This window comes from Squalius cephalus (assembly GCF_949319135.1).
Source record: "Squalius cephalus genome assembly, chromosome: 7".
Lineage (NCBI taxonomy): Eukaryota > Metazoa > Chordata > Actinopteri > Cypriniformes > Leuciscidae > Squalius > Squalius cephalus.
This window is the reverse complement of record NC_137128.1, coordinates 325,470-345,676: the sequence shown is the minus strand read 5'-3', so window position 1 is coordinate 345,676 and position 20,207 is coordinate 325,470. Positions and strand designations below refer to the sequence as shown.

General features: G+C 37.8%; 2 protein-coding genes across 2 annotated transcripts; both read right to left on the bottom strand.

The window, feature by feature from the left end:
• Nucleotides 1-577: 577 nt before the first annotated feature.
• On the bottom strand, nt 578-1,243 carry LOC307161299 (single-pass membrane and coiled-coil domain-containing protein 3-like; the record flags this gene model as incomplete). Its single annotated transcript, XM_079875926.1, has 1 exon — nt 578-1,243. One exon carries the CDS (start codon nt 1,241-1,243, stop codon nt 578-580), a length of 666 nt encoding a protein of 221 aa, XP_079732052.1.
• A 606-nt stretch (nt 1,244-1,849) lies between these two features.
• LOC307162333 (single-pass membrane and coiled-coil domain-containing protein 3-like) lies at nt 1,850-19,362 on the bottom strand. Its single transcript, XM_079877582.1, has 2 exons — nt 19,309-19,362; nt 1,850-2,798 (listed from the first exon to the last, which is right to left on the bottom strand). The coding sequence occupies exon 2, from the start codon at nt 2,774-2,776 to the stop codon at nt 2,102-2,104; it is 675 nt and encodes a 224-aa protein (XP_079733708.1). The 5' UTR covers nt 2,777-2,798; nt 19,309-19,362; the 3' UTR covers nt 1,850-2,101.
• Between the last annotated feature and the right edge of the window lie 845 nt (nt 19,363-20,207).

Genomic DNA, 20,207 nt, shown 5'->3' with positions numbered 1-20,207 from the left:
GTAAGTAACAAGTTAATCGTTGACATTTACCAGTGAATGTCTGGAGAATATGGATAATCTTTGTTCTGGGTGTTATGTTGTTGTTGGTTTAAAAAAAATCCAAAAAATGAAAAGAATTTATTTATTTTACAGAATGCACTTACAACACCATTTTCAACAAAGCGCAAGGGCTCGTCTACAAATGATCAACTGTCATAACACTGGGACTCCCTGTATCCCACAGTTCCATGCACAATGAAGGGTGGACGAACCAGCAGTGCTAATAGACTGATTGTCATATTCGATTTCTGGGTGAAGCAGGAGGGTGTACAATATTTATTGAATTCTTTTTTTTTTGTACTTTTCTTTAGGATGAACACAAAAACGAAGGCTAACTCTCTAAGCAAAAGAAACTACTGAGAACCAAGCAGAGCAATAATAAAACACAACAACAAAAATGAGACATCGCCCATGTGATTTATTTCATTCCTTACTCCTCCCCACTCTTACTTTTTAGCATGATCTGTTTGATTTTATAATATAATTTTTCTTTTTCTTTTACCCTCTTTGAACATCAACAACAACAAAAAATCCTTCTCTAGATGTTTTCAGTTACAAGTGTCACATAGGCTTGAACCTCACTGACAATGTCATCATAGGCGTCGCAAGGTGGTTTCAGAACCGAGAGGGTATCTTCCAACAACTGTATGGCTTCATCGAGACTAATTCGCTGGCTCCCCGATGTACTCAGAAGCTTAGTGAGTTTGTCGCTGCTCTGTACTAGGTCGCCCAGGGTAAGAGAGCAGAGTGGGAGGCCCTTGAGCTGCTCCACTGGAGGTGCCACGTTCCCCAGCTCACTTTTGGCCAGTAGGACAGCGACCAGAGGACCACAGATTTTCCCCAACAGTCCCAAGGTGCTCTCGTTGAGTTCCTTGACCACCGCAGCCTTCTCTTTCAGTGACACCCCAGAGAAGGCGATCTTGTCATACAGGGCGGGTTCGATACTCTTGTGGACATGTCTGTCCCTCCGTTCGGCGACGTGGGAGATCTCAGACATAACTTGGCTCACCCTGACACAGCTTTCCTCAATTCCTTCGCTTTCTTTCGCTGAGACTGGGGAGATTTGTTCATCTAGGTGAGTGTTGAGGATCCCCAGGGCTTTGTTGGTGATGGTGTAGTATTTGTGGAGATAGTGGTGGAGGCGCTGGGCAGAGCGAATCAGCTCTTCTTCTTTTTTTTTATCCCCAAAGAACAGCGACAGCATCCTGGTGGTTTCTGTTAGTAAAGAGGAAATGCACTGCAATTATACAATAAAGTAATGCACTTGTGTTGTATTGGCTGTTGAATATTACACATCAACTTTCCGACTGACACCTCTTTAACAAGACAAGCTTTTGTTTGTGATTTGCATTATTTGCTTTAGGTAGTTTTGCATCTATCCTACAGGTTTAATGGTGGAACAAAAGTATTCAACAGTGACGTATTTCCCATTGACATTTCATCATTTACAAAATTCTACAATGTACCACTTTAGTTATGAGACAATGGGGGAACCCATGGAAAAGATGAGAGTGCATGAGTTGATGTTTGCAGGGATCTTTCACAATAACAAACTCCAACATCAAAAGGTTTTAATCTTGTCAAAAGCAGATGCCTATTGCTCTAATACTGCTCAAGGGGTGTTCACAATGAACAACGGATGGCCCCTGCTGAGGTTAAGATTGAGTCTTTTTTAACAAAAATGTTCAAATATACAATGAAGAGGACTGAAAGCAGGGATAGGAAGAGCATGGAAGAAGGGAGGGAGGATACATGGATGAATAGATCAACTGAAATTCAGATTATATGAATAAAAAAGACAACTGATTCGTATCTTTAGTAAACTTTAATGTTGAAAAACAGAAAAGTCTTGAATGCAATATAGAAAGAAAACAAGCACTGAAGTACCATTTAACATTCAAAACAGTTTGATCAAGAATTACCACTTTCTTAATCAGTTTCTTATTAATCCATATGTAAAGATTACCAGAGTAACTGAAAATCATGATAGTGTAGATGATCCAGTACTAATGAATAGAGCTAGATACGCAACAATTCAAAGCTAACCTAAGGATGGTGACCATTAGTACCCTAGCTCTTGCATTATTTCAATTCTAACCTCGACTTTATTTATACGATCCTGGAACTGTACAGAAGCAGGCCTGAATTCAACCAAAGCTTTCTTATACTCTTCCAGGGCCTGATCAAGTTGATCTCTCTCTAGTGCCCCCAAAATGGCTTGGATCATCATATCAACGCCCATGAACAGCACCCCTAAGGCCAAACTGGAAAAAAACCCTGCACACACTTTAGCACATGTGGATATTACGTTTGCAAATATCCTTCCACTTTTGATTAGGTAACAAAGTACAGTGACAGACACAAAACTTAAGGCACCCAATGATCCGCTGAGTATTGATTGAATTTCTTTAAAGTCTTTGACGCTGGGTGACAGGGTTTTCAGTTTCTCATATAAGTCAGGTTCCAGCTTCTCCTTCAGCTTCTCATCGATTTTCTTTACTTCTGCCTGGATCTCATGCATGCGTTGTATCATCACCTCGCAGTTCTCCTTGATGGTGGCCTTGTTGTTCAGCTCTATGGGACTGAAGGACAAACCCAGGTGCTTGTCAAGAACTTCAATGAGTTGGTTAGTGGCTCGGAAGTTGTTCTTCATCAACTCCAGAAGCTCTTGGTTTCTGCGGATGATCTCCTCCCTTTTAGCAGGGTTACCAGGGAAGAAGAGGTCACTCCAAGACATTTTTCTTTGTTTATTTTGAGATCTTGAAATGAAGAGAGAAACATATATTTAGGAAATTGTGCAAGGGCGGCACTGATTTAAATGCAAGAAGAGACTAATAGGTTAACCCTCTGGGTTCTGAATCATATCAGTGCAAAAGAGACTCAAATAACTCTGTCGATTTTTGTCATACAGATCAGTGTTGTACATCATTCGATCCAGTTAAGTCTCTAGAGCGCTGACTTTGTGTGTTTGACTGAATTGTTTGCTTTATTTGTATAGCTTCTTATACCTTTTACTTGTACTTTTATCATGGCTAATATTGATAAAACTGAAATTTAACAAAAAGAGACTGGGTTGAGTTTTGTCATTTTAAATTGTAATAATTGTATTTAAAAATTAAAAAACTGTAATGTTGTTTACTGCAAAATCTGTTGTTTAGTACAAATGCACATATTGCCTGGACCATATTAAAATGTTTAATGTTTTTATATTATATTTAAAACGAAAAGAGGCAGGTTTGTGTTTTATATATATATATATATATATATATATATATATATATATATATATTATATATATATATTTTATATATATATAAATAGGCAAACGTAATGTGCAGTGAATATAATCAATACGCGTTGCATGAACCACATTTGTGTGGCTAGAATGTTTAAGATTTCTTTAAATGAAAACGAAAAGAGTTAGTATTGTGTTTTATAACATATTTCGTTGCCTAAAATATACACAGAGATAACCGGAGTAGCAGAGCGAGCTGAGTGACGTGCACTGCGTCTGAAGGTGGGCGGGGTTAGGATTTCCCAAGATTTTCCATGATGAAAGTGACCAATCATAAGAGGGTCAGTGCCCTCCTTGGTTTCCACCCCCAAATTGTCAAAAGTCATGTAGACTCGAGGGAGCAGAAATCAGCTGAGGGGAAAGTGTTTGGTGGAAACAGGTGTGTGGAGGAAGGAACACGCTAGAGGGTTATCGGATGGCGTCTTTGAGCCCGGGAGTAGAACATTCCGAAATTGTTGAGAGTATGGCAAGTGAATCGGATGGCGAGCAAGGAGAATGGCATGAGGTAACATCAAAGAGAACAAGAAAGAAGAATTCGGAGTCAAGTCACAGTGAGTCGGAACAGCAGAATGAGTTGAAAAAAGTGAGGAAAGCTAATAGGATGGAAGAGTGGAAAGTGGTGATCGAGTTTGGAGAAGTTTCTGGTAGTAAACTTCATCCAGTGAAACTTACTAAGGCAATTCATGATGAGATTGGACACATTAAACAAGCAAGATTTCTGAGTAAAGGAAAGATGTTGATTGAAGCAGTCAATAGTGTACAACAGCAACAGATATTGAAAAAGAAGACCTTGAATGAAGTGAGAATTAAAAGTCACGTTCCTGGGGCTAATAGTACGGTTAGAGGAGTGATTAGTGGAGTTCCATTAGATATTAAATAAAATTAAGAAGTAATCATCAAGTCTAAACAAGTGAAACTCTCAATGTAATTTCTCTTTCAATGATAAGGCTTACTGCGGATATCAGTGCACTGAATAGGTTAGTGGGATTTTATGGGGTTAATGTTTAATGGAATGTAACTAAGTGTAAACCTGTGACTCCCAGTTTCTGCTCTGAACCAATACACACACACAGACAAATAAAGTGTTTATTTGGTGTTAACTCCTTGATTTGTATTAAGTAAGCCACTTAATAATCAAAGTCAAGTCAAGTCAAGTCATCTTCATTTATATAGCGCTTTTAACAATGTAGATTGTTTCAAAGCAGCTTTACAGAGACAAGCGTATAATGTAAGGTAACAGAGATTGTTTTGGCTTTATAGCAGAGTTAAGTTATTTTCCATCTAAAGATAGTTTTGATTGATTTGCTTCCGTCACAATGATCATTTGTTATTAAATTAGGGGCTGCTAAGACGACACCATTCCCTCTACACAGACTTTAAACGTGAACCTGTGAGAAACACTGATGGCGTTCACATGCGCATTAAGAACTGGTTCTATAGTTATATATATAGTTAGAGGTGTTACAAACCTTCACAGAAAACCCTCCCTGTGGTTATGCGCTTCCTGAGTTTTCATTAAAATGCAGTGTTGCAAGTCATAGCCTGGATTATGAGACAGCATATAAAATCTATCTATCTGTCTAGATCAGTGGTCCCCAACCTTCACTGCCCCATGGGCAACATTACTAAAATAGTAACCTGCAGGGGGCAACATCTTCCTCACTCACCCTGTCCTCATGAAGAAGCATCTGTAGAAAGCCAAATGGGGGACTTATGCCTCAGAAACTAAAATATGTAGCTGCAGTAAAACAACTTACACTAGCTTGTTTTTAAAATGCACTTTTCTACTTGCTTGGCAATTACAAGACTGCATTTGTGACAGTTCCTATATCAAGTGTTTAGCATTCTCACACACATACCTGTTTTTTCAGGTGTATAATGTGACAAAGCAGCATGAGCTGGGAGTTGCTTTGACACTTGTGTACCGCGAACCACGTACTGTGTATAAATATAATGATCCCAGGCTCATGTTAGTTATTCTCACCTAGTTATACAGAGCAGCCTCCAATTTCAATTATAGAACTCAATCGGTAATATTTCCCTGTGACACTGGATTGCATAACTTGCCTGTCATTCAGACTGCTGGTACTGTGTAATGGGCGGGAGGAAGGTAGCTCACAAAGAAGTATGGGGTATGATTTATTAATATTATTACCGTAAGTTTTTTTGAGATCGGAAAAAAATCAAATATATATCTGAAGAAGCCGCGGCCAACATGTTGAGGAAAATGTAGAGTTTGAGCATAATAAACTAATAACTGACAGCGATGAAAAGAACACTCAGGATTAATCTGGGACAAAAATACTCTCATAAATGATTATTATTATCATGGTAGATCTAATTCTTTTTTTCTGCTTCTGCTTGTTATTTAATAAAGTTTTGCATGCCTCTTGTCTAACAGTCAATATAATCGCCGGTCTCCAATATGCGCCGGGTCTGCTGGCAAATACTGTAAATTAAGGGCGTGGGCGTTTTAATATTGTTTAATATGTTTTACGGTAGATATTTTACAGACCGTAGACTGCTTACGTAAGAAGACCTGACACCGTAACCTTAATTTTGGTATCGGAACTAGTGTTACAAAGCACTGTTTCCCCACGGCATATATACAGTGAGACAAACCGTACATAGAGACAGGACTAGTGTTGTCAAAAGACCCGGTACTTCGGTACCAACTCGTTACTAAAAAATTAGAATAGTTACGGTATCAGCTTTTCTTAACCCTCAGAGGTCGGAGATCACGCCGGCGTGATCTGCTCGATTTTTTTCCTTATGAGTTGATTGAGACCCGAAATTCTCTTTTGACTTTGATTTTACAAAACAAGTTTCATACATCAATCGATTCTGTTAAATGTGTATTATTTTTGTGTATACTCACAATAAAAACAAAGTGTTGTGCTTTTTGCCAAATGAAGAAAAATAAACACGAAGCGAGTTCTGCCTTCTCTGTGTCCGTGTAGTCCATTCTGAAACGCGTCCGAAAATGAGCTGTAGCTCAGTGAATACTCAGTCAAACAGGCATTCAGACACACAGGAATGAACCTTGAATTCTCTTCTTTTTAATGAAGTAATTTATATAAAAAACAAATATTCTCATCTTGTAAAATCTGTATTAAAAGAGAGCGATTCCAGTCGACCTCATTAGAGCTAATTCAAATGTAATGTGACTCCGCCCACGGAGAGCGCGTGCTATTCAAACGCAAATGGCTGAGGTAATCCGCGCAATCCTGTGAACGCCCCCTGTATCAGCTCGAGACAACCAAAACACAAGTTTATTCAGAACATTACTTGTTTACAACACAGCGCTGTGAGGAATAATGAGGAATACGAGGAATACGAGCTGAGGAATACTAGTAAGTTTTTCCTTCTCGGGTTTCATTCTGTTTATGAATGAATGAACGGCATAGATGCGCGCTGTTTACCACAGCTGGCAAAAAACAACATTACGTTCTCCATTATGGACGCGAGCGCTCTAAAACTTTCACAGAGACCTCAAAACAGAAAGTACAAATCCTTTCTTTAAAACGAATTTCGTTTTGTATCAATTGTATCTTAATTTTAATATTTTTTTCATTAACAAATTTCCTGGATTTAAAGTAAATAGGCCTATAGGCTAGCAATCACAACATAAGGTGCTTGAACTGGAGATCATCATGAATCATGAGCCTACTCGCCTCACATGTCTAAAAAATGTGAAATATATTTACAGAAAGCTGTTTCTAAACAAAACCATCCAAAACAAAAAAACTATAGCCTAATAAATGTGCATTTATCCGGTGCGTTCACTAGCCTACTGCAAAGATCGCGAGTCAAAAGCCTATCGTCAACGAATGATGATTTTTTTAGCAAACCGTATTGCTATACTGAGATAGGTAAAAATCGACTGAAATATGTTGAAATAAAATGTAGGCTATTTATATAAGCAACGTAAACTGCAAATTAACATTTATATGCCCTAATATTTCATGAAAACAATGTTACAGTCAGGCGAAATATGAAAGACAACATTTTGTTTAGTATATTTGGGTACAGTTTTTACTGTAGAATATACTGCCTCGTCAAATAAGCTTTTGTTTAGCAATTTCTATATATAAAATAGCCTACTATTTTTGTCAAAAATAAAGTCATCAACTAAGATGTTAGCTGTAATGAATACATAGATAAAATGTAGGCCTATAATCTTTTTTTTTTTTTTTTTTACAAAGAAAGAGTACACTTGAAATATTGTTGAAATTGTAGGCTAATTATTGTTGTAATTGTAACCTTTTTAATAAAATAGCAAAACATATTTACAAGATAGATGTAAGCAAAATCTTAAATGGTCAATATAAGTCTTCTTCTAAATATCCTTTGTCCTTGCATTGTGGCTCAGCCAGTTTCACACCTGTGTGAATGGCTCATTATGCAGAGTGGGTGGTAATTCAGGTGTAAACCACTCCTCGTTCACGCCCCCTCGCATATTGGCTTTCCAAGCAAAACCTGTTTTACATCAATTTAAATCAATGTATGGTTTTATGTGAACAATAAAGCAAGACTATTTTCAAATAATTTTGAAGAAAAAATTCTAGGCGAGGACATCCATTGGTCAAAAGTCTTATTGACACATATTTACTATGTGTTTTGAGGCCTTATTTCAGAAATTTTAGTTTTTAGTTTTTTCAATATCCATGCATAAACATTATTCTCTCAAAAATGAAAACATGTACATTCACGTGGCTCACATATTATTGTAGCCCTGTTTGTGCTTTATAGAGTGAATTTACACCTTTTCCATTAATATGTTTATAAGCAACTGAAAAAAGCACAAATGTCAGGGCATGTCAGAACATCTCAAGGGCCCCAAAAACAGCCCAGACTCCAGAGGGTTAAGTACCGGTGGTACCGAAGTATCGGGTTAATCCGGTTCTTGACGCGCTGTCCGATAGGTGCACATGCGTCCTCCTCTTCATAAACATGTGAGACATGGCAACCGGCAGCGCTTCTGAATCCACCGGTTTACAAGAAAGGAGGAGGATTGGGCTAATATCACGTTGCCATAAGGGGTCGTACGTTCACATAGCGTGTTTTATGCGCGTGCAAATTCATTTTCCAGGCGCGCGCTGTTCATGGTTGCATAGCAATGACAGACGCAATGGGAGAGCACGCGCTTGTGGAAAGGAGAAAAGTGGTGCAAACTGCACTCTCCATGATGACAAGTAAATATTATCAAATAATTAATGGTTTTTAGCCCTCGCATTAGATTTACTAATATATTCATGAAGAGCGCAGTATGTACCGCTCCTTTCCACAAGCGCGTGCTCTCCCATTGTGTCTGTCGTTGCTATGCAACCATGAACAGCGCGCGCCTGGAAAACGAAATCAAAAGTTTTATCTGTTCATTATTTAATGGTTGAAGTGAACAAACATGAACGCAGTTTAGGATTAAATAAAAGTACAGTCAAGTCTAATAACACGTTTTATCTCCTGTATAGTTTGGTAACACTACAATAACCATTCATTAACATTACTTAATGCATTATCTAACATCAACACATTGAGTGAATATTTTTACAACATTAATTTATTTTGGTGAATGTTATTTAATACAAACACTTAATTGTTCATGTTTGTTAACGTCATCCATTGTGCATTGAATAATGAACATATCAAACTTTTGATTTAAAAAAATTTATTAGTAAATTTGTAAATTAACCCCATAGAAGAATAATTGCTACAGTACGGTATATATATATATATATATATATATATATATATATATATATATATATATATATATAACTATTGTTTATTGTTAGGTTATTTTATCTAATGTTATCTAACAAATTGAAACTTATTGTAAAGGAAACTTAACTTTAAATTGAATCTAAATTAAGCTTTGGCACCGAAATTGGTACCGAGAACCGTGGATTTTCACTGGTATTGGTACCGAATACTGAAATTTTGGTACCGTGACAACACTAGACAGGACCTGGAACAGACAAGCCATTTTAGATGACCTCATCCAAATAATTTTGTAATACATATTTTGACGTTTTGCAGAGGACTTGGAAAAAAAAAGAATAGTATGAGATGGACACACTTTGTTCAAAGGTCATGGTAAGGTACAGGGTGTTTTATTTTGACTAATCACAACTGTGGCCTTTAAGACATCATTTATAGACTAAGGGCAGGACCTAATCAAACATCGCAAGTCGCCAACGGTGAAGCGGAAACGTTCCCGGTACCTAATCAAAATAAGAACTTCGAGCAAGTTATCCCGGTACCTAGTCAAGCGGTCTTTGCTTGAAATTGAGGAGCTGACGCTTTTTCATTACAAATAGGGGGAGAAGGGGGAGTGGTCCCCTATCCACCCATCCATCCATCAATTATCATTAAAGGGATAGTTCACTTTGAAATTAATTTTTGGTATGTTTTAGCTTACCTCAAAGGCATCCAAGATGTAGGTGTCTTTTTTTCCGGAGTAGTTTCAATTTTGATATTTTTAGGTCAAACCGTTCTTGTCTGTCAGTCATATAATGCAGGTCTATGGTCACGGTCTCAAAACAGCAAGCACAAAGTCCAAATTAAACAATTCCCCATCGTCCAAATGAAACAATTCCCCATCGTAAGTACACGTTGATGTCTTAAGACACGAAACGAGCGGTTTGTGTGAGAAAACGAACAGTATTTATATAGTTTTCGTCCTCTTGTAAACACACACACCCAAATGATCAGAGGACGCGGGTGCTTCGGTCTGTGCAAGCTAGGGATGGGACGATACACTTAAACTCACGATACGATGCACCTCGATATGCCAGGGTCACGATACGATACGTCAAAATACGATATCAAAAAAGAAAAAAATATTACTGTATAACAACAACTTATTATGGTGACGTTGAAGGTGGTGGTTCATGTTTGATGTGTTGGATGTGGTGTACGGAATGACAGCATGGCATAGCTTACACACAGTCTTAAGGCCATTGCACACTGAGTCCGAAATGCGCATTTGAAATTTTCGCACGTTAAAAAAATAATTCGGATTGGGTTCGGTTTTCTGCGTTTTTCGCATCCACAGACAGTGTTGAGAGGTTTTTTGAAAATTCAGAGCCACCGTACAAGCGAACGACAAAATCCTGAATGACGTCTGACAAGTTGATGCACTTCGTCTCGCAGTACTGTATGAAAAACAAAATGCGGATTACAAAGAGACTGAATACAACCTGTATACAGCTGTTCTGTCTGCCCAGCGCTTCTGCCGGTGTTACGGATCAACTGGGGATCATGTTAACGGGGGACGCGCGCGTGCACGCAGATAGTTTTACCTGGATTTCCAGCAGATGTTGAACGGTGACAGATTCGTCACAGCGAATCTTTCACTGAGCAGATTTAAAAGCTTTCAAAGTTATTGGGAAATGTTTGTATCATATTAGGACACTGTTGTTTACTCTGTCGCTGCTCCGCTGAATGTTTCAGACGCATTTAAGGGAAGTTATAATGTGTTTTAAATTTCACGACACAGACCACGCCCACATTATTTTGTTACATTCGTTTCAATTAAATTGAATATCTGATGACAACTGTTAGTAGATTAAATAAATTATGCTATAGACATTGTGTCTTTGCAGTGCATGTATATTCGCAGATTATTGTTATGATGCCAATTTGTGGCTTAATTTAAATTGAGCAGCAGTAGCCTACTGCTGTGGTAAAAGGGATGTCAAGCATTTATTTATTATTTATTTTAATGTTACTGAGGAATGAGTTAAAACATAAAGCATACAGTAGGCTACACTCCATAAATGTTCCTAAAGAGTGTTGAAAATTGAGAAGCCATAGCTTATGGATCCAGTGAATTGCCCACAGCATTTATTCAGGGGAATGTTCAACAAACATATTCATTAGCTAACAGGTATGAAAGTAACAATAACAAAAGGAAGAAAAAAAAATGAAAAAAATAGGCAAATGTGCATGCATGCAGGACAGCTGTATTTGCCAACAGTGGAAGATCTGACCACAGCCACACAGTCCCACCTTCCACATTCTGAACATTCAATCTAAAGAAGGGAGAACAAACTATAGACTAAGTTACATGTTAATGAAGAACAGTTACTTGTTTTGCAATGTATGTGTATACATTTTTCTTACCCATTGGCCAGTTTGGCCTTCATACCTATGCTGCTCTCCATCTAATATAATCATGTTATATTAGTAAATAAATGTCACAGTTGAATTATCTTTTTAAGAACAATTTAACACACCATCACCCTTCATTGTGAAATTTTCACATCTCCTCTTTATATAATCACACTCCTTTCTTGAGCAGCAATCGGGATATTGGTTATCCTGCAAAGTTTTTGATTTGTCTAACTTTAATTGCATCCATTTGCTGTGGCAGTATATGGCCTAACAACAATGACACTTAATTTATAGACCTTTTAATCTGTTCCTAACGGTTAGCAGACGACAATAATGAAAGCACATGATGTGATGGATAACAAGTAAAGAGAATATGTTAATGAGATTCATGGTAGGCCTACCAGTCAAATGAAGAGAACTGGCATAATTTAAATGTATATTACATAAAAAGATTGTGTCATATTTCTTTTGTTAAAGAGGTCAGCAAAAAAGTAAACAATAAAGCATTTCCTATTGTTTTAGAGAGGGTCATGCTATGCATGTAAGGGGACAAATGATTAAGAGGTTGGTGACAGTAGGCCTATGAGAATATTGGCCATAGAGAATATCAGTATATTTGTAATAATTCATTATCACTATATCATATATTTTGCTTATTTCAATAATACAATTTGTGGTTGCCTTTAAGGTGGACTTTAATCACTAAAGACAAAGTGTTTTCTACATGTCCAATATACAACATTAGATACAACATTCAAGTTCATGCTCCTACTGAGCATAATGTACATTTACACATTTGGCAGACTCTTCTATCCAAAGTGACTTACATCGCGTTTCAAAGTACACATTTACATTTATCAGTACTTGTTTTCTCTGGGAATCGAACCCATGACCTTGGCGTTGTAAACACCAATGCTCTACTCTCTCTATTTATTTATTTTTTACTTTATAAATCTGTTGAAAATGTTACAAGTTCATGAGATAATTAACTTAATGACCCTACGTGTAAGCATAGCTGTTTTATGTCCAGGGAAAATGATACAGAGGCGTCAGAGCTGGTTGTACAGAAAAGAGATCTTAATATAATCAGCAGAGTAAAATAAGCTTAAAATAAGCTGATAAGTGTTTTTATACAGTATAAAAAATAATAGATCCATTACAAAATTAGGCTATATGCAGATCAATATGCAACTTGAAAAAAATGTAAATGACTTTGCAATTTATGTTTCTTTTAGGTAGCCTAACTACTTTAATTTATCTACTGTCTGTTGTTATTTATGATTAGAACTCATGACAACACACTACAGAAAACATGATACACTAATGTTGAGAAGAAGATTCTTACACGTCTTCTGAAGTGCACTGAAGTCTGTTCATCCAATGAAACCGAATGCCCCATGTTAACATAGGCGTGGTTTCTGAGCTTGACACTTAAGTATGTTAAACTTATTTGAAATTGCGTCAAATACGCAGGAATATACACTTCAAAAACAAATCGCTTTATTATGCCTACCAGTGTGTATACAACTGGTGAAACATACGTTTTTAATCACATCAATGGCTGCGACGAATCTGTAGCCGTCTAACATCTGCTGGAAATCCAGGTAAAACTATCTGCGTGCACGCGCATTCCCCAGTTAACATGATCCCCAGTTGATCCGTAACACCGGCCGCGTGTGTGTATGTGTGTGTGCGTGTCCGTCCATAGACATACTGCCTGTTCAGGATCGACTGGTTCACGGAAGTTGGTGGTCTTCTTTTTAATATGTGGCTCCAGTATCGCTAGCAAAGCATCAAACTGTTCCACTGACATTCTGAGGTAAATTTTGAATCGCTCGGGATATTTTCGCAACTCCTTGATAAGGAGGTGAAACTCCTTCCTCTCGGCGCAATCGCAGGATTGGATGGACCCAATATTTCCTTTCTTTTTTTCTTTTTAAGAAGAAAGAGTGCAACAAATTCATCCTCACTGCTTGACGAATCTTTTTGTATTTTTTGGGTTTTTTTCCCGCAAAGGTTTAATAAATACACATCGGACTCAGTGTGCAAGGTTTCTGTGCGTGACGAATGACGAACATGAAAAAACGCATACAAAATTTCGGACTCAGTGTGCAATGGCCTTTAGTTTTACCCTGCTTGATCAGCAGATGGTGCTGCCAGCCTGCCACCATAGACTGTATGTCTACCCCATATACATACACACACATATAATACACTAAATTATTTATATATTACGCAAATCATGCAGCAGTGCCATCTATCTTTATTTCGCGATCCATTTTTTTCGACCTCGATGCGTTTCGTCACGTTTTGTATCGCGATATTTCGTCCCATCCCTAGTGCAAGCGCCGGAAAGCGACGGAAAAGGTCAGAGGGCGCGGGCGGTTCGATCTGCGCAAGCGCCGGAAAGCGCGCGTGTATGTCACTCATTGTTTACACAGAACAGATTGTAGGTAAGACCATAGACATGTATAGAAAGGCTAGATGGCTCAAGGCGGAGTCAGCTGTGTCGTCACTTGGCGGCCATCTTAGGTCAGGAGACTGCGCTGCTGCTCCCTGCTGCTGTGGACGGAAGGTGAGTGACATACGCCAACTAAAATGCTCGTAACTTGCTGAAATCTGGACGGATTTACAAACGGTTTGGTTTCTTACAAACGTTATTAACGTGGCTATAATTCTGAATTATATATCGATAACGATATCTGCCTCTCTCGATTAATTTTTAAAAATCGTCGCGATATTTGCCCGCTCGTTTTTTATCCTGAAAACGCTTTTTTATTAGACATTTGCATTATCTTGCATTGTAAACAAGTCCCCACTAGCACTGATGTTTGTGGTTGCCAGATCTGAATAGCTTAAATCTCCCGAATTATCCAAACAGAGCTTTTCTCTTACATTTTATGCCCTCCGTGTTTTACTTAGTCGGTGCAATCTGGCAACCCAGCGCGCGCGCTCTACACTGCGGGAAAAGCACTGATCTCCACAGCGATATTCTGTTTGCTTGAAATTGTTATACAGCCAGTCTGTTTCTTCACAAGCCACTTGTGCTGTTTGTGTGACTAAATCTGTTTCTAAATGAGTTTCACTGTTCTATTTTTTGAAGTTTAAGTTTTTACCAGTTTTCAAGATGTGTCGTGAATCAGTTGAAAACGACAGCCACTGCCCGTTTTCAGTGTGCATCAACAAGTTAACGTTAGACTATTTTTCTCTGCAGTACGAATTTGCTGAGCGATCTGGATCTTTACTTTGTCTCATTTTCAACCGAAATGTGTCGCTTAGAAGATCTAATTTGAAGACGCATCACAAAGCGCTTCAACGTTAAATCATGCCATTTATTGACTTGCTGTCTATGGAAGTTGTAGCAGTTGGTTAAATGAAGTCTGATGGTTTGAAATTAACACCCGCCAAATGCGGCTAAAAATTAACTTTGGCGGGTATCTCTGTCAAATGACTGGCCAATTTGGCATGTTATTATATTTACTCACTTTGCTGGGGAAATTCGTGTAAACCAAATCTGCTTGGATTTTGCGCAAATACTTGTGCAAAACCGTTAACTAAGTCTTTCTATGTAGATTAATAAGAATAAGAATAATCGTGAATAATTATCGCGATTATAATTTTGAGCAAAATAATCGTGATTATCATTTTAGCCATTATCGTGCAGCCCTATTCTGAATGCTTAAACATTTTGAACATAATTATTCATATGTATGCAGTAAAATAGCTACATGTCTGACGTTTATAACAAACCAAACCGTTTGAAAATCGGTTTAAAATTGAGCAAGTTATGTTTATTTAAAAGTACATGCACCATGTTATGAGTGAGCGAGCATCCTGTCGTAAGATGGCCGCCGTGTGCGGATGTCGAGCTCCATTGGCCAGCAGCGCGGACGAGACATCTAGCCTTTATATGATATCTATGGGTAAGACGGCTAATCGAAATGGTTCTTATTTTTTGCTTATCCAGGATGTTTAAACCGACGTTTAAAAACGTCAGGATGTTTAAAAAAAAGAAAACAATTACGTATGCTCGCGAGATTATACGAGATAATTTCCGGCGCTTGCGCAGACCGAATCACCCGCGTCCTCTGATCATTTGGGTGTGTGTGTTTACAAGAGGACGAAAACTATATAAATACTGTTCGTTTTCTCACACAAACCGCTCGTTTCGTGTCTTAAGACATCAACGTGTACATACGATGGGGAATTGTTTAATTTGGACGATGGGGAATTGTTTAATTTGGACTTTGTGCTTGCTGTTTTGAGACCGTGACCACAGACCTGCATTATATGACTGACAGACAAGAACGGTTTGACCTAAAAATATCAAAATTGAAACTACTCCGGAAAAAAAGACACCTACATCTTGGATGCCTTTGAGGTAAGCTAAAACATACCAAAAAATAATTTCAAAGTGAACTATCCCTTTAACCGCTTAATCCTTTATAGGGTCGCGGTGAGCCGGAGCCTAACCCAGCAGACACAGGGTGCAAGGCGAGACTACACCCTGGACGGGACGCCAGTCCATCACAGGGCACCACACACACACACACACACACACACACACACACACATACACACACACACACACACACACACACACACACAGAGGGCAATTTAGAGTGAGTGGTCCCCTATCGCTATAGTGGTCCCCCTATAGTGGTCCCCTACCTAATCTAATGAATTCAATCCTCACATAAGAAACCAAATCAATACATAAATACAAATATCAAGACATAAATAAAAAAAAAAATACAAAGATAAATATATTTATTTATTTATCTGTATTTATTTCTTTATTTACTTATTGTTTCATTTTGGCACAAATTAGACTCCATATAAACCTCTACAGATCAATTAACAATAACCCAATAATACACAGCATCTATGAAATAAACCGTATGCACTGTGATGTATTGCAGTCTACATTTCCGTTGTATTGTACGCTCTTAAAACAAATGTGTTAAATGTAACACGTGTGCGTGCTTATACAAGGACAACGCAATATTTGTATTAAAATCAACAAACCACAACACAATGATGTGTCTTTCTAACACAGTCTGTGTGGCTGAAAACACATTATTGTGTAAGAAATGCACATTATTGTGTTATGGTTTGTTCATTTTAACACAAATATTGTGTTGTCCTTGTATAAACACGCACATTTGTTTTAAGAGTGTAGGCGACTCCTACAAGAACAGGATTACCGAATCTATGTTACATCCTTCATAGGCTACCTTACCCGACCGAAGAAGCTGTGTGTGCGTGTGTTGTTGTTGATGCGGCCATGTTCAATACCTGACAAAGGGGTGACATCAATGGACCTTTTGCTGATTCCCCACAACCGAATGAGGGGATTGAACATAAGCGTCACACATAATAAGGCCAGCTCACGGTGTGGGCTTCACAAATAGACACCAAACTGCTCTCTGCCACATGCTGTACATCTCATTCTGTCCCTGCTGCAGATCCCTCAATGTATACATAGGCTGATATCAATGTGCTAATACATAACATGCTATATGGGCACCTGTGTGATGTAGCTCATTAAACTGCATTGACATAGCAATACCAGTGTTTCTCACCGGATTTTGGTAAATCTGTGGTGAGTTTGCCTCTAGGGGGGTTCGGGGGCATGCCCCCCCCCCCCCGTAAGAAAATTTTGTGCATTGTAATGTTAAATTCATCAATCTGGTGCACAAAATTAAAAGTGCCAAACCATATTCAGTGTGCAAAGAAAAATTCAAACCTCTTTTAGTTGTGTCTGTCTGCATTACACTACTACATAATAATAGTTAGAATATTAATCCCATGACAGTAATAGCCGTGTACTGTAAAACAAATGCACTGAAAAATAAAGGACGGTCATTAAAGTGGTAATGTTTGCACTTAGGTTTTATTATGCATTTAGGAGACTATTGCAAGAAGCTGCTTACATTAACCTTACTTTCGAAAAATAAATAAATACAATCTTGATTTTTCATGAAATATTATGTTAGAATTGTAGGCCTAAAATACCATGGCATCAGTTTGTTTTCTTCAATGGTATAATTAATACAATTACAATTTGGTTTGTTGCAATTAATTTGTGTTCATAATCAGTAAAAAAAAAATCTTCTAACAAGAATAAACACATATGAACAATTAAATTACTATTGTATTATTAATTATTTGTATATCTTGAAACTACCCAAGCAGAAGATGTGAAATGAATGAATACATTACCAAAATGTGATTGCAGAATATATTTAAATTATCCCTGAAATTGTCATTTTCTCCTTACTGTCTTGTGAGTTAACAATAATGCCTGGCCAGTAAAATTACTTTGTGAACAAAGAAAACATTTTGGCATTTGGGATTTGATTTAGTTAATGCCTAAAAATGTAAAAGTTTTACTTTATAAACAGAATATAGTTTAATTAATTTTAAAATTTGTCGCCGGAGTGAATGAGAACATATTGTTGCGCAATTGTATTTAATCTTCTTATTCGTACTTCGGTAGTCCCTTTAGACTTATGAGGATTCTTAAAGAGTGGACTTATATTTGTTGACTGGCTATATTAATGTCTTTACGCCTATGCTTCAAGTGCTTACAAGCGTGTTAGTTAATGAAAAGGGGGTTCACTTTATTTTAGGGGGCCTGTTCACTATGAACTAAAGTAGTTACATGTCCTTTCTTCATGACATGTAGCTCTGCACAACGTTTTGAAGGGTGAACCACACACACAACACTAAGACAATTTGATGAAGACGAAGGGAGTCAGTTTTGGGGTTTGAAGGTAAGCATGCAGGATATTTACCATGACATTTAGACCTGACCAAATAAAAACTTTCACACACCTGCTAATCACAAATTATAATCCCAGTATTCATGTTGGGTTCCCTCTGTGATCGAAGCAATAATCCTCTAACAAAATAAAATAAAAAAACACCTGCAGTACCAGATTTCTTGTGTGTGCTTAGAGGGTGTGTCAAAGTTTTGATTTTGTCCATAATTTAACATCTTAGTAATTAAGGTATTGACTGAGGAAATAGACAATAGGTCTCTGAATGAACCCTTTAAATATCACTTAAGTAACTTTTAACAGAAGAAGAAAATGCTGATTTTTAGGTTTACTCTTTGATTATTTATCATGAATAGGTGCCACCACACCTTTTAGACCATAACTTTACATTGTAACAAGTTAATTAAGTAACTGATTTATTAATTGTGAGAAATGTTACAAGATATGACTTAACAAATTGGTATGCCACCGATTATTAATAGAATAGCATATATTGTTTTATTAATATGTTTACTACTATGTGTGTTAATAGGTAAGTGCTACTACAACATTTACTCCATAACTTTACATTATAGCAGATAATTTACTAAGCCATGTATTAACTGTGAGAAGATTTACTATAAATCAAGTAATCAATGGTCTAACCCTTTGCGGTCCTTTGTCGGACTGGGTCCGACATCATTATAGCAATGATGCTATAATGATATAGCAATGAAAAAAACGGGGTTTTAGTAGTTTTTTCTGCGGAAAAAGTGGGTCTACGCACATGTTCTGCTGATTTTTGAAAACTTTGAATAAAAGTGCAAGATTGTTCACTTACACTAACCCCCACTTTCCAAAACATAGAGCAGTTTGCAGTGTGGAAGCACAAACACGTGCATTCAAAAAACATTTTAAAAAGTAATGTGTCTTTCCTATTCCAGCAAGTCATTCTAGCATTTTATCACTGTTCAGTAAATGAGGCACAGCTTGTTTTGGGAATAAAAAAAACTACACAAATATAAGACTGACCGATTCAGTTTGTCATTCTAACTATTCCTGCCACCCAGTCTTTAAATGAGCACAGCTCACCTGGTTCTCTGTTGGAGGTGTGTGTCGGTTGTCGTCTCGGCGTCAGGCTGGCTGTGGGTCAGGCTCAGGTGATCCACTGCTCTTACATACAGTGTGCTGTGCTGGAGAAGGTCCAGGTTCACTCCCCCTTACGTGGAATCTGACCATGAGACTCCTCCTACTCCTGCTGGCACAATCCCCCATTACCTGCTTCCTCTTTCTGCAGTAATCAGAAATCGGTGATGGAGAAGTAAGTACAGTACAGTACACACAGGGTGCTGAACTTCTGAGCAGGTCCAGGTTCACTCTCCTTTCCTGGAATCTGAGCATGAGCCTCCTTCTAAAGAAAGATTTGCACAATCCCCCATTTCCTGCTTCCTCTTTCTGCAGTAATCATAAATCGGTGATGGAGAAGTAAGTACAGTACACACAGGGTGCTGAACTTCTGAGCATGAGCCTCCTTCTGAAGAAAGATTTGCACAATCCCCCATTTCCTGCCCAATCCTCCTACAATGATCCTGCAGTACATTGTTTTTAATGGTGCAATAAAGCCATGTAGTTCAGAGTGTTAACACATAATGGCAAACACAAAAACATGTCATGTTACCATTTCAAAACAACTAATGAACACTAAAACCACAAATTCACTTTAACACTTCGAACAGTCAAATGGTTTAACAAATGGTTTCAAACTTTACATGTTCAGTGAATCCAAAAATCGAAGTCCATCTCTCACTTAAGACGTTTCCCTTCAGTATTCCCTTTACACTCAAAGGGCCCTATCAGCACACACTGATAAACCAGATAAAGATAAAGGGCCCTATCAGCACACACTGATAAACCAGATAAAGATAAAGGGCCCTATCAGCACACACTGATAAACCAGATAAAGATAAAGGGCCCTATCAGCACACACTGAT